Source organism: Crotalus tigris, unplaced genomic scaffold (assembly GCF_016545835.1).
Source record: "Crotalus tigris isolate CLP2741 ecotype Arizona unplaced genomic scaffold, ASM1654583v1 scf7180000018299.754606, whole genome shotgun sequence".
NCBI lineage: Eukaryota > Metazoa > Chordata > Lepidosauria > Squamata > Viperidae > Crotalus > Crotalus tigris.
Window position 1 is genome coordinate 584,184 of NW_024096930.1, and position 16,273 is coordinate 600,456.

Here is a 16,273-nt window from a genome sequence, read left to right on the forward strand (position 1 = left end):
CTCTGCCTCCAGCTACATATCATTTCTTAAGGCAAATTCAGACATAAAGTACTAAAGAGGATATGCTTTGTACTATTTCCAATTTGCAACAAAACAAAATGTACAAATGCCTCCAGCAAAAAAAAACATAAAAAAACAACTCATTTATTTTTCTCATAGCAAAAGACTTAAGTTGCTACTTCAGATGTTTCCAAAACCTGAAAAAGAGAACCCGAATCACCTGCACACTACTTTTTGGCACTTCTGAATAATACCTGGAACCCTCTCTGATATTGCTGGAAAGTGTCAAAAAGGAATGTGAAGTTGAGTCATTCTTTTCATTAACTTTATTGCTAACATCCAAAGTGGCATTATAGATTAAGGACTAAAACAGTAATGGGGCATAAGTTCACAAAACTCCTTTAACTGTGAAGCTATGTTCAAATACTTTGCAATAGATAGATAGATAGATAGATAGATAGATAGATAGATAGATAGATAGAGATAGTCAATTACCAATAAAACGTGAACACCAGGAATATAATAAACTATAAAAGTTTAATACCATCACCGATCACCAAGCTTTCGTCAGATACTTCTGACATCGTCAGGGTTAATGCTGGTCTGTGGGAGAGTGCCTTTATAGGTGAGCCGTCATTTGCACACGGCTCCTAGGTCTTGTTGTAGGTCCTAATTGATTTAACTGCTTTTTTTGGTGATCGGTGATGGTATTAAACTTTTATAGTTTATTATATTCCTGGTGTTCACGTTTTATTGGTAATTGACTATGGATTCACCCAGGAATCACGTTTTTATTTTCACTATTCTTATTAATATATAGTTAACAGAACTATAGTTAACTATATAGTTAACAGAACAGAAGGAAGTCTTTCACGTGAGGATTAGACTCTGCCATCTTCCCCTCAGAAGGCCGTAATGTATTTTAGTTGTGTGATGAGTGAAGACAGAAAACTGCCACAGGAAACAGGATTAAGAAGCAACCTTTCTCCTTTAAGCCTTTTCCTAGCTTTCTTCTCCATCTCCACTTTAGACAGTCATCAATTACGCATTTTATTTTTTAAAAAATAATAAATTAGTAAATTGCAAGTTAAAACTAGTTGATATTGGAATCATTATTTAAGGATTAAAATGCCTTATAAAATGATGAACTATGAATGGAGCATATTATATAGGCTGAATTTCTGAATTAATATTTTTATGATAAAAGATATCTTTCATACAGTATAGTTTCAAAAGAGTGGGTTTTTTTAAAAAAAAAATATCAAACTCTCACTTTTGTTTATGTTATATTATCTCTTTGAAACAAGATGAGTCATACAGCTATAAGACTCATGCCTACCTTTCAAAAGGCCTATTTCATTTCTACACCAATACCTTAAGGTATATCAAAAAGAAGTTGGGATAGAAAACAAGAGCAGAGCATTAGGAAGCACTATAACTTTTGTGTAGATGATACACTGTCCCATCTTGCAAGGGTTACTTGCAAAGCATTTCCCCAAACAAACAAAAAAAAAAACACCCATATTTCAAATACCCACATTTTCATTAAGAACACTTAGGATAAAGAGGGGGCCAAAAGTAATGTTACAACGTAGAAATAAAATAATTTTGACACAACTGCAACTCAAGTCACTCTACTAGGATAAGAATGCTGCTGAATGGAGGAACAATCCATTATTCTTTCAATAGAGTCTGGTACAGCTAAATATGTGCTCACAGATTCTTCTTCCTGAAAAGCTTTAAAAATTCAATAGCTTCTTAGCCTGGGAAAAATATGTTCACTGAAATCCTAAGGCATGGATCAAGCATGAAACACTACATTACCTGAAGAACAATATTTTCAAGTGCTCTTAAAAACAAAGGCTATAGGAAGAAAGGAGTCTGAAGAGGCCCTGTTCTCAGGGTTGTTAGAGTGACTTAAGCAAATTATATCTCATGGCCACTCCTTTGGGGCAATTCTTCAGCCATAGTACCAACCCCTACATTGCAAAGATGGAAAAACTATATCCTTCCAAAAATAAGAAAGCTTGCCAAAAAGCCTTTTTTCACAAGTGGCTTTCATAACAGTGCAAACAAAAATGGGCATTTCACCTCGTTTCTAGATGAAAATTTACCAAATATTATTTACTACTTAATACAATTCCACCCTGGCTGAGATACAGTGCTTCAAATGGGGGAACTCATTTTCAACAATTTGCCATTTATTTGACCGTCTTGAACATCTAGACATCTATAGCAAAAGCTTAGCAAATTGACTGGTGGTCTTTAAACGTCTGCATTAATAATTTCTAAAGCACTATAGAGGATTTTGCTAGCCTTACTCTTTTTGTTTTCATAAATGCCAGTTACAAGCAAATTTTTACAATATTTATCCCTTTGCATTGTTACAATAATTCATATAAACTAAAGTAACCATCCTTCCCCGCACAACATCCCCATCAAGAGAGTATCAAATTGAAAAAAAAAACAGATGCAGAACATCTTGGACATATTATATGACATTACATAGGAAATCCTGCCTGGTTTCTAACTTTTCTATCATATTACTAAGCAGCTATACGAAGCCACAAGGAAGGGTATGGGTTCTAAGCTAATAGCCACTAGTACTCTGATGCTACCCAGTTGTATTTTGCCTTTCCTGCAAGCTCAGATATATTCATGCACTAGAAACTCTATGTTGAATAATCAGTTAACACTTCAAATAGTTGTGCTTAAGTTATTTGCCCAGAATCAATTCATCATATCCCTTGGGCCCAGACTGTTTATGCCAATACAATTTATCTTGCATTCTTAGATCTTAGACATATTTTGCAGATACTGCTACGAAAAGTTAATTCTACTTTTTTTCATGTCAGGATCTAATCTATGCAACAGTTTGCCGCTAGAACCACCTCTCCCCCAGTCATTCAGAAGGACTTAAAGTGTTTAATAAATGTATTTCTTTTTTAACATTAAGACAGATCTCTTCCAATGTGCATTAGTAATGAATACAACACACATTATAGTCATAATAGTGATAGTAAATAACCTGAAATACAACTGACTGAAGTAATAGAACTACCTATCCCTGACTTTTCCTCCTTTCTTTCCTCTCTAAGATTATAAATTCCAGGAATATGGAATTTATTACACCTTATTTTTTTTATAAAACATCCTATATAACAATTGTGTTACCTACCAACACATTCATAGTTGTTTTTTTTTTTTACACACAGGTTTACTCAAAGGGCAAGCAAACAACACAACCAGGAGCTGCAGTGTCATGGCAATGCTCCAATAAGAATAAACCGCAGCCAGGAGTGCAGCCAAAATTCCTTCCTTCCCTCCCTCTCCCCAACCTCTTTTCTTCTTAACTTTTTGAAGTTGATTAACAAAATAGGTGCACTGAAGATCTGCTCTCTGGCAGCTTTTCCTATTTTACTTCTTCTTAGACCAGGGGTTCTCAACCTTGGCAGCTTTAAGACTTGTGGACTTCAACTCCCAGAATTCCTCAGCCAGCTTTGCTGGCTGAGGAATTCTGGGAGTTGAAGTCCACAAGTCTTAAAGTTGCCAAGGTTGAGAACCCCTGTCTTAGACCAAACTTAAAATATGCTTTAATTGGCAGGTTGCTACCTGCATTGTATGTTGACAGTTTCTTCCTTTTCTCATTCTCAAACATCTAATTTTAAACTTGTTAAGTTAAACTGGTGTTATGTTATACACCACCATGCAATTGTTCCTTTGCCCACTTTTTTGCTATCAAATGTGTGGCATCAATCAGGATCACCATCATTCTTCCTTTTTCCCTTCTCTGCCCTTGAACTATGGCTTTCTGATCTTTATTTCCGGTATGGGGCTTTTCTTTCTTTTGAACAATAAGGCAGGAGAAGATAAATTTCAGAAAGCAGCAAGATGAGAGTAGGGAAACTCATGCTGACTTTGTCACTTTAAAAGGTAGAGGCTGCTGTGTGCTCTAAATAAAAATCTCCAACTTTGAGGGGTTTGTAGTTATATTTAAAATCAAACGAGCGCTCTCACAAAATGACTGCCATGAGAAAGGAGAATTGGGTCTAGGTTGGATTAGATCAGTGTTTCTCAACCTTGACAATTTTAAGGCATGTGGACTTCAACTCCCAGAATTCCACAGCCAGCTTTGCTGGCTGTGGAATTCTGGGAATTGAAGTCCACATGCCTTAAAATTGTCAAGGTTGAGAAACACTGGATTAGATTCATTCATAAAATAGCTGCCAGCTGGTAGCAATCACAAAATACATTCAGGAGAAGGCAAACTGGGCAGGAAGCTCCTGCCATTTTTGTTCTCAGCTACTCCAGCTTATCATGTTATGGGCAATGAGCATATTCCCAATAAAACTTTGTGTTGCCATCGTTCAGCATTTTTAAATTCTAAGAACCCCTATGGGGCCTATACGGGGCCTGAGACATTTGTAACATGGCTGATTTCTACTTCATTGTTCCCACAAAATGAAAACATTTTTTTTTTTTAAAAAAAAAATTAAGTCAGGCAATTTTGACCTCTGGTTTCTTAAAAATAAAGAGCAAAGGAAATGATATTTCTGGTCTCCCATACAGATAGTCCTTGACTTACAATCACAGTTGGGACCACTCAACCAGTTGTTGAGTAAAACAGTTGTTAAGTGAGATGCTCACATGATCACTTTGCTCAATGACCACAATCCTGGTTCTCCCAGTGGTGGTTGTTAAATGACCGTGCGGGTCGTTTAAGTGGATCGAGCAAAATAATTGCCTGCTGAAGGAACGCAAGTAGCTCCCCTCCATGCATTGAAGGGGACTCCTGCAGCAGGGTGCAGAAACACAGCTTAGATCTTCAGGATTCTCCATTTAACCAGCATAGTGCTGGAATTCCCCTCCCCTCCATGAGCAGACAGAAACTCCTGTGCTGGGCTGGAGAAATAGACCTCAAATCTTCATGATCCTTGCTTTGCTTCTCCAGCCTAGTGCAGTAGTTCCTCTCCCCTCCATGCATGGAACGGAACTCCTGCACGGTGCTGGAGAAACAAAACTCGGACCTTCATGATCCTTGCTTCATTTTTCAAGCTCAGTGCAGGAGATCCCCACTGATTTCCTGAAGAAACAAGCAGAGAAAATTACAACTGGCAATCCCATATTATGGAACATTTTGCATTGGTCGTAAACAGGAACAGGTAGTCAAGCAACCAGAATGTGATCACGTAACCAGGGGTGTGTGTCTGTGGCTGGAACTGTGTATGGACCATAAAGCAAGCTGTCATAACTTCAAACAGTTATGACTAATCTTAATGACTAGTCTTAAGTCAAGAACTACCTATACAATCAATCAGTAACTGCTATAGCAATTCTCTTTACATACAAACTCAAAAAATCACAGTTCAGTTAGGTGACTTCCCAATTGGCCCATTACTTTGCAGCGTGATTCCTGCTGCTATTTGGTTTTGTCAACTCAGCCAAATTGCACCGCTGTGATTGTGCTGGTTATGCATTGTTAACTCAGCAGCCAATGCAGTAAGTGTAGCAAATTGTCATTATGTAACTCCAATTAGTTCAATCAGTACCAAATGTAACCATAATTCTGAAAACACGTTCACTTGTATGTCTTTTTAGAAAGCATTATTACTTTGAACTAAAATATAGGGTTGATATAAGAGTTCTTTCAAGCTAGCATTTCTTGGAGTACGACAATTAAACAATTCCCATAGGTATTTCCCTGTAACCAGCTAGAAAATCCTCTTATACTGCCCCATATTTAAGACTGACTAGACAGTTTAAAATAAAAAGCCTCAGAAACTGCTTAGGCGTTGTTATCGCAGATCTCAAGTATCCCAATGACAGAGACTATTTAATATTTTAGGAAAGACAAGACAAATGCCTTATGCTATTCTTGCAGTGCTTTATGTAATATTTTCTCTCTCCTCTGCTTCTTTACATTTGCTAATATATTTACAACCCGGACTGGGGTGTTAACTAACTGCTGCATTCCAGTCTGCTTTGCGTCATGGAGTTCCACAGCTATTGATGAGTAACATATGTCTAACATGTGGCCAAGGAGACTCGGACTGTGTTCAAATAGGCATGGATAAATCTACTGACCTTAGACTCAGTCTTCTATGCCATCTGAACAGCACAGTAAAGTGATTCTATGAAGCTAAACAAGTTAGGAATTGTCCACTGAGAAAGATCCTGTAAACATTCAAAAGACCAGGACATTATCTCTTTTATGGTCTGGTACTAATGTGTTGGATTACACTCTCATGGTCTATTGTCATGCAGGTTGGGAAAGACGAATTTAAATATAGCTAGGTGGTACAAAATGGAGGGTTAATTTATATAATTTATACGCACAGACACATACTGAGCTTTGACAAAGTAATCTGAAAAGAACAATTAGATTCACTATTTGCTTCTCTACTGAAATCCTAATGTACTCCTCCCCCTCAAAAAGGAGCGTGGTAGATTATAATTAAAAAGCCACATATTTTTAAGAAATAGAAATTCTCACTCAGGAAATTTGACCTTTTTTCAGTGTTTTCCTTTGAAAGATAACAGAAATACTAAAAATGAGAGAAGCTCAAATTGTAAGTATGGATGCACCAAAAGGTCAGTCTCTCCAATTGCCTTAAAATGAGTCAGAGCTCTTTACCTTTGAAATCAGAAACCATAGTTTTACTAAGAGCACTATAAGAGTAAAAAAAACAAAATCTATCATTAACAGGATGTTGTAAAACAAAGTAAATATAGCATCCTTCTCCGTTCATCCAATAAGCAGTTAAGCCAGAATTAAATTCAGTGACCAGTTTGGAGGATTGCCTTTGCACACACACACACACACGCGCGCGCGCGCGCGCGCGCAAGTGAAGCATCTAGAACAGTGTTTCTCAACTTGGCCATTTGAAGATGTGCCGACTTCAACTCCCAGAATTCCCCAGCCAGCTTTGCTTCAAGTTGCCAAGGTTGAGAAACAATGATCTAGAACAGGATTATCTGTATACTAGCGGTAGAGTAAGTGATAGATTCAAAGGATTTTGATTCAAATCATTTCTCAGCCAAGATGTTCCTTGGGCAACTTTCTTTAGTCAATCATTATCTTCCAGCCCAACTTACTATGCCACAGGTTGGCAACCTGTAGCTCCAGAGCCACATGTGGCTCTTTGAGCCTTCACCTATGGCTCCCAGCCTCCTCTGCCATTTGCAAAGAGAGAGAGAGAGAGAGAGAGAGAGAGAGAGAGTGGCACTTGTGTTTCCCTTCTCTCTCTCTCTCTCTCTCTCTCTCTGTGTGTGTGTGTGTGTGTGTAAAAAAAAAGAAAGTTCCCTCACCTTATTTTCCGACGAGCTGACAAGCTTATTAGGTGGGGCTCCTGCCTTGACTGCGTCTCTGCAGGAAGCAGGAAGGGCAGGAGAGAGCCAGCCTGTTGGAGAATAGCTTGAAGCCAGCTTGCCAGGTGAGCAGAAGATCGGAGAGAGGGAGAGAGAAAGGAAGAGAGAGAGAGAGAAAGAGAGGGGGGAGAGGAAAGAGAGAGAGGGAGAGAGAAAGAGACAGGGGGAAAGAGAGAGAGAGAGAAAGAAAAAAGAGAGAGGGAGAGAAAGAGAGAGGAGGGAGAGAGAGAAAAAGAGAGGGAGAGAGAGAAAAAGAGCCATGAGGGAATTGCAACCGGGTGCGAAAACGGCCGGTGAGTGCACACATGTGCATCCTCATTTGGAGGAGCTGCAAGCACGCTTGCTATCTGCAAGCGAGAAATCATCCCCTCTCCCCTCACACACTGGTCTGCAAAGCCGGGAAAGTTGGAGAACTCTGCTCTAAGGGATCAATCCAAGGCTTTCAGGAGCATATATCGCCTTTGGATTTCAAATTGGAAATCTCTAAGGCATAGTCTATAGCAGCAGCTCCCAACCTTTTCTGTACCCCGCAACCCTAGAACACTTCTGATATATTCTCGCACACCTTACAAAAGTTCAAAATAACATCAACGAATTATGCATATACACTATTAATTTTGAAAACCCAAGTTTTCACACCCCCTGGAATATAGTCTCGCACCCCCAGGGGGTGTGAACATCCCCAGAAACACTTTTCTTCCTCGGTTTTCCTCTCCTTCCAGCAAGTTTTCCTCCCAAGTACCAAATTTTCTGCCTGGCTTAGGAGCATAAGCTAGAGACAAGGTAGGTAGACACCAAATGTGGCTTGGCTCACTTTAAATTTCCTATCCACTCTAGCACAAACACCTAACGCAAATAGTGTTACACTTTTTTGTTGTTCAGTGAAATGCAAATGAGTGTACAATTCAAAGATTAATTGATTGTAAAAAGAAAGTTTATAGTTCTTTCCAAGCATGGCTTTTTCATGGCAGTTTCTTCAGTATATTATCATGGCTATCTGAAGCCAAGAGCATGCAAGGCATGTGCATGCAGACATCTGCACGCTCGTTGTATAGGCAGCAATCAATTTTATTTAGAGGAGTTCCCTCTTCATACTATTTTGGGATAACAGCTAAACTTTACTTACAAAAGTAGGGGGAAAATCAATTGACTCTTACAAAAAGAATATTCTCTTAGCTACTTAACATGCCGTTCTTACTAGGTAGCCCTTTTCTAATCATGATGATTTACAATGCCTTGGGGGTAACTATAAAAACCTCAACATTGATATACAATCCCTAATTAACCTGAAATATGCCCTAACTTTGTAGAAAGTATGCAATGTTATGGAATTATACTGTAAAAAGTATAACAGAAGTTCATAGAAGCAATTTCATGAGAACACCACAGTAACAAAGATTATTGTATTATTATAGGATCCACCCCTTGTTGTTTAAAGAAACCTCCACTGTAAATAACAAAAATGACATAACTAACTTTGTATTATCTTAGTATTTCACAGGTGCCTAACAGATTCCTGTGCCTGAACAATTCTTTTAATGATTCATCTCCACACTTAAATATGCTTTTCCTCCCACAAAAGAATTTTAAAGAGGACTAAGTAAAACCACAATATCCTTTTCATACATAAATGGGTTAGGTCTTTTGAATAGAGACTGCATTGTCACTTCAAAGCCATTCTTGCCATTACCCCATATATTCATACAGGAGGTATTCCTTTTTTGAATGAGGTAATGAGTAGGCCGATTGTGGCTGTGATTTATTAGTGCATCCTCTTTAGAGTAGCACTGCACCTGCATTTACAGAGATGGGACACCCACGAAGGTGGATGGTATATTAGGGATAGTTCATCCCCAAACAACCCACAGCATTTTAAGGGGAAATGATCCAAATTTAGACCTGCTCTAACAGGTGTCTTTTAGAGTACTTTTTAGTATACAGTCATAAATATCTCAGATGAGGCAAACAATTCTTTGCTTGTAGTAATCATTCCATGAAAACAAGTATATCAGCTCCACCACCATCTTTGAAGGTGAGAGGTAGAGAAAGGCCAATGGAATTCTCATTATTTCTCAGTGTTGTGGCTTGCCAAATGCTTAGAAAGATAGAGCTTAGTGAAATGAGACTTCAAAGTACATACCAAATCCCCAGATCCAAACTTCTATCTAATATCTATCCTTAGGATAACGCAAAGGTGGAAATTCTATGCCTCCCTAGAAACACTGCCTATAGTGAGTGATGCTATGAATTATAATTCAGTAAAATTTGAAAAGATACAGATTCCCTATCCTGGTTTAACATAAAGGTAATTCAACATTTCTTCATTTTGCATAAATTATGACTTAATGTTTGGGTTATTGCAGCTAACATTTGAAACCTGGCAAGTGACAATGGAAATGAACAAATCCAATGTAAATACAAAATCCACTTTTCTTATAGCAGTCTTCCCCAGCAACCTTCCACAACTTGTCATATTCCACATATATTTTGCATGTTCCACATATATTTCCCATTCCCAGAATTCCCATGGCTACTGCTGAGAATTATGGGAGCTAAAATCCACATATCTAAAGGGTATCCAATTAGGGGAAAAGCTGTTTTTAAAACTGAACTTTCATTTGACTTTGGTAGATGTATGTATTAGAATGGTCTTTGGTTACCATGATACTAATAGCCTTATTGATCAGTGAAAGAGCTGAATGTATTTTCCTAGGCATTTTAAGTATGAGTTTAAATGCATTTTTTTCAGAACCAAGGATAAAAAAGTTAAGAATTTCCAACTCAAGCTCAACTCCTGATGTTCGGACATTCATGTAGTTCATAGCAGTAGAAAAGTGTTATATGAAGGCAACTGAATTTAATTTCAGAAGCTAAGTATTTTTCAGATTCCAGTGATAAACAATATTTTAAATTGAATTAAGATTATCTAGTAAGGACTGATAGCCAAGTAATTAAAATTTTAAAATTATAAACAAAATTATTATTACTATTTGAATATAGATAATTTTCTTCCCTGTGTATTATAAGATCTAATTCAATGTAAGAGTCTACTAGGAATGGACAGGCTATAAATATTGTGAAAGGAAGAAAATAATTTGATATTACCCAAATCCGTACACTTTAAAATTATCCTAATCTCAGCAAGGACCACATGCGTGTGGCTGGGTAGGCATGGCTGATGGGCATGATTGGGTCAGCCTGACTAGATAGACATGGTTGGGTGGGTGTGGCTGGGTCATCGCAACTAGATAGGTGTGGCTGGGTGGGCATGGTTGGGTAGGTGCATCCAGCCCAGTCCCGCTTCTCCAAGGGGGTGCCCGGCCACACTTACCTCCTCCTTGAGGCTGCTGCTGCTGTGCTTGCTCTCCTTGGCCAGGTTGCTAATGGTGGGTGTGGGAGGATAGCCGGGGATTGACGCTGATGGGCACCACTCCAAGGTGACTGCTTCACCCAGTGGGCTGCCACCTTCCCAGACTGGATGAGAGCAGAGGGGTGATGGGACTCCTGCTGGTTGGGGCTGCTGCTGCTGCTGCCAATGCCATGGGGGCAAGATGAGGCAAGGAGAGTCAGGTGGCAGTGGCCTGGCTGCAGGGCCCAAAGTGCATGAGTGTGGTATAGGTGGGGTGGGGCTGAGCGCAGCTTATTGGATGCCCCCCGGCTCACATCCAGATGGCCGTCACTGCAGGCAAATGAATGACTGAGGGGCCAATGAGCTGCAGCTGCTGCTGGGCCCCACCAGGCCCGCGTGCTTATGCCTGTGTGAATACCCAGGGGAGTGCACAGCCGGGCTGGGGTGGGCCATGGCTGAGGTGGCAAGGGCTGGCCCCTCATGGGCCTGGTCTAAACACATCACAGGCCAGATCTGGTCCATGGGCCTTAAGTTTGACATGTCTGCCCTACACTGTTATCTAGGAGTAGTTATTTTTGAAGCCTAAACTAAATCAACTAGCAGGCTATGTTGCTTGTTATACTTTTAATTTTAATTCTTATAATCAAGTGGCAAGTTAATGATATCACAGTGATTCAAGTTTATATTTTAGCCACCAAGGGTCAATTTAAGATTAAGTGGCACCTAAATTGAATAAAATATATACATACATACATGTACCCCTTTTATTTTAATTCTACTTGTCTACCCTATAAATCTATAATTTCATTTTCTTAGTGATTTTGCTTTATGCTAGTTAATGACTGTAAGAGAGATTAATGATAAAGCTTTTGTAATTCTACTTTATTGTGTTAAAAAGATTAGAAAAGAAAATGCCTAGAAATTATTATTCCAATTAATGTTGTCAAGCAAAATGAATTTGGAACTTCACCATCTATGTTGCAGAGAATCTCACTGCAAGACTAATATTCAATTTTAATTGTATTGTTAATATACAGTCTATTAGCACCACCTTGGAAAGAAGCATTGATGCAATGCCTTTTTAATGAATGCTTCAGGGGTTCAGATTTTCATACTGTGTTTTGTATCAAGTTAGAAAAGAAGAATAATAGATAAACGTAACATATAAAATAATTAATACCACATGTATTTATATGAAAAATTCAGAAACGAATATTATTTGTATATTCACATATTGAGATATCCCAGTTTGCATTATCTTATTTCTTCCTTCCCAATTTCACTTCATCAATAAATGTTTGAAAAAAATGAAAATAAAATGAATCTATTAGCTTTCCATGTTAGTTCTACTTGCAAAATGCTGAAACAAATGGGAAGCAAAGATAAAGAAATTGTAGTAAAAGGAACAATCAATATAGTAGCTTATCCTCTGTAAGAGAAAGTTAGAGGCTGTAACATTCACCCCATTTCCTCCTGGATCAACAATAAGCTGTGAACTAGCTATAGGAAATAAATAATTAAATTGCTCAATTTCATATTACAATTTTATGGTGCATATTATTATGCTTTATAATGAATATTTAAACACCTTGTAAATATCCTTGAGAGTAGCTTTGAAAAACATATATAATAACCATAAGTACACATCACAAAAATTTAGTTTCTGAGCGAAATGGAAAATTTTGAATATATACAGCAGCTAGCCTTCATCACCATAATTACTTGTTTTCAGTATATTTCATAAAACTGAAACGTTAATTTGGAAATAGGCAAAGTCCAAAGCTTACTTTTGAAGGATAGATCTCTTAATGACAATTTCTTCATCCAGATCTGCTTCATTGGCCATGAAAAGCAACCTCTTCCCTGAGGCATCTACTCCAATGAAGTCACGCTGTTCCACTGAAATAGAAAATCATAACATAACTCTTTAATAATCCTTGTCTAGTAAGAATATGGCTAGACAGCTGAAACAAAGCATATGCAGGTAGTCCTCAACTTATGACCACAACTGAGATTAGAACAAAGCAGTTGTTAAGTGAGTTGGACCCCATTCTATGACCTTTTTTTGCCATAAGTGAATCACTGCAGTGAAGTGAATAATGCGATTCTTAAGTGAATGCAGCTTCCCGCATTGACTTTGCTTGTCAGAAGCTGGGTGGGCTGGTTGCAAATGGTTAATCACATGGCCTTGAGGTGCTACAACCATTGGGAGTACATACCAGTTGCGAAGCATGTCAATTTTGATCCTAGGATTGTGGGATGCTACATTAGTCATAAGGGAGAGGACTGGTCATAAGTCACTTTTTTCAATGCCATTGTAACTTTGAATGGTCACGAAATGAATGGCTGTAAGTTGAGGACTAACTGTTTAAATGTCAACAAAAAGGCTGCTCATCAAACCTGAAAAAAATTTCCTGAAAATTCAAGCAAAGGTGTTCTAACCAGGGAGGAACCAAAGAAATATAAAAAAGCTCCATGAGAGGTCCTTCAGCTATGTGTGGCTGTAATTTGAAAGATACTTGTATTGCCACTTCCCTGCTTCTACAATTTGAATTACTGAATCAGGGATAATGAGGGAATCTTCTCACTAAATCTTATTATTTTGGGCATAGCTAGCAACTATTGAGAGACATATTGTTTCGTATAATGATATTAATTAATAGCTAGAATCTTGGACTTATGTAGAAATAAAGGGTAAAGTTTCTAAAAGAGATTCCAAAATCGAGGAATCATTTCTAAAAGAGACCTTGCCAAAGTTAATGCACACAAACAGGAGAACATAAACAGCAGTGCAGCACCAATTTCATTTAAGAAGCTTATTTTATTCTGCCTAAACAGAATAGTGATGGAATGCCACAAACAACAAATATTTTGAGTATTATAAGGTTTAAAAAGAAAGTCACCATATTAAGTATTGTAGGAAGAGAGCTGTGTTAGTCTATGGCAGCCAAAATCAGAAGGAATCTGGTAGATTGTTTTCAAACTAACAAATTTTTATTACAGGTATAATCTTTTAAGTCACGTATAGTTTATTTTGGGGTTCTGATCACACATTTTACCTGATGGTATAAATCAACCTGATTCAATATTATTGCTAAGTACTCAATCTTTTGTGATTAGGAATAGAACTGCTGCTAGAATATAACAGAAAAATTGCAGACTTATATTGCATGGCAACATCATAATACTAATTATAATAATTATATGGCTATCAGGAATTGGAAAAGAAACTGAGATATCATTTCAGCTTGCAGATAGCTTGTGAAAACTGTTATACTCTGCAAAAACTACCAATCCTTGTGAAACTACCTGTGGTTCAAATTCCAGAATAAAGCTCACTAAATTACCTAATTTTTTCTTTCCTTTTTGTCCAGGTCCGAGTTCGGTGGGTTCACAGACCTTCTTCATTAACATGGAGAGTGTGGCATCATGAGTTCGGAATAAATCTACTACTTCATGAAGAGCAACATCTGTAATTAGATCACAGCTCAGCACCAGCACATCTGTCTGTCAAACATAAAAGAAAAATGTTTCCTTACAAACACGTAGATGCATTATTTTGAAATATGAAGAATAGTACACAGGAGGGCTTCTCAGCAAAGGCTGCTAAAGCTGTTAACATTCTACATTAGTCCTACATTAGCTTTTTATTATTTTATAGTTATTATCTATTTATTTATTATTTCCTGTCTTTTAAAGGCATTTCATCTGCCAGACATTTATTTATTTCTTATTAAATTTATTTGCCGCCCCTCTTGCTGTGGGGTTATTCTGGGTAGCTTACAACAGTAGAAAATTATAAAAACGTAAATGTAAAACTAGTAAAACTACAGAACAATGAAAATAAATAATGAAAGTACAGCAATATGAATTAAAAGGTGGGCAAGGAGGGAGCAAGATGTGCAGCAGGGGGAGGTGGTCAGCTATTAGTCCAATTGCTACCTTCAGTGTAGTACTCCCGCAATGTCTCTGCCAGATATGTTATTATATTGCATAAGACTTCTACAGTATATTACTTTATCATTCCTGTTATTACCATTATATTTGCCAGTAGTATTTTATTTTAATCGTCCCTGTGCCGTGTAATTCTGGATTGCAGAATGCTAAATATGTGCACAAGTTTATTATTTACAGTGGCAATCCTGACATTTTCCTACCCAACAGCATATACCATGGCATTAAGAGCAGCACTTGGAAAAGGTATTCGGACATAGTAATGTGTCTATATCTACCAAGATTAAAATAGTGCAAGAAATAGTATTCCCTGTGACAATCTATGGAAGCGAAAGTTGGTATCAAGAGTATAGATGTTCTTGAACTTTAGTGCAGGAAAAGATTCCAGAGAATATAGTGGACAGGCAGAAAACATAAAAAAAAATGGATCACTGAAGATGTCAACCCAGAGTTCTCACTCAAGGCATAAATTTCCAGGCTCAAATTATTCTATTCCAGAAGATGATGACCAGCAGCAAACTGGATGGCCTCAGTTATCCAGTAATCATGGTTCCACCATTAGAGGACCTGAAAGACCAGTTAGGGACAGATTGTAATGGAAAAAAATCTATGCGATTGCTAAGAGTCAACACTGACTAGATGGCAAATTATCCAAAGTGCAGCAGGTCAGTCATACTGAATTAAAGCAGTTTACATTTTTCATCCTCTTGTAGTTAATTTCATTTTATGACTTCTAAGGTCTACCTCAGGAATTCCCAACAGGAACTATTTATTTATAAATACCCCAAATCCATTATGCCAATGTACTGTACTTTATTTAAATTTCACCGACACAAAATTTAAGAATACATCTACTTCGAGATAAGATTAGTTCAAAAAACATTATCAATGCTATTCCAAATTAAAGATTTGATAATTCTAAAAGATTAAAGAAAATGTTACAGGCAAATATCTGGAATACTATAAAGCAAAGTTCAACTTCCATTCCTGCTTTTATTTCCAAGAATGCTACTGGGTCTCATAAAGTTTCTTAGAAAATAAAAATGGAGCCGTGCTATCTTTGGAATGATGCCCATCTATCCAGAAAAAGAGGAGGGGGGGAAGGTGAACAGTAGGAACAGGAAACATCTCGTAGAGGAGGGAGGAGGCTGATGCGATGATGGTTTTTTTTTTTATTGAATTTTTTTCAAAAATTTTACAAATAAACATCGATGATGTTTTAAGAATGTCTACAAAGTAGGATGTGGCCACCTTCTGAAGAGGTCAGCCTGCCCAGGCAAACATTATAAATATGCAAACAGTCCAAACTGGGTTTCCTGCTCCAGCAAACTGAAATTTATACACACATATTTCCAACATGGAAACTATGACAGTTTTTGCACTGTTGTACCAGGAAACTATCTGCAAGGTATGGGATATTCTGTTAATATCAACCTTTAGGTTTTCTTTTCTAGGAAATATGTTTTTTAAAAAATATGTATTAAAAAAAGAGAACGGGGGGGAAGCTCTCATTATTCACAATGAGCATGACATAAAATATTCTCCGCAAACCAGGCATTCGGGTTTCTGTCCCTGCATCACTTTTATATTAATATGCATCTT

The 16,273-nt window shown here is 37.6% G+C and overlaps 1 protein-coding gene across 2 annotated transcripts in view; it reads right to left on the reverse strand.

Annotated features, from left to right (window-relative positions):
• Positions 1–16,273, reverse strand: part of EIF2B3 (eukaryotic translation initiation factor 2B subunit gamma) — an 86,210-nt gene that overhangs the window by 54,005 nt on the left and 15,932 nt on the right. For both annotated transcript variants that reach the window (XM_039349621.1, XM_039349620.1), the window contains exons 4-5: positions 14,065–14,224; positions 12,505–12,616 (exon numbers count right to left, since the gene is read on the reverse strand). In XM_039349621.1, coding sequence (XP_039205555.1) covers positions 12,505–12,616; positions 14,065–14,224 — 272 coding nt within the window. The remainder of the gene's footprint in view (positions 1–12,504; positions 12,617–14,064; positions 14,225–16,273) is intronic.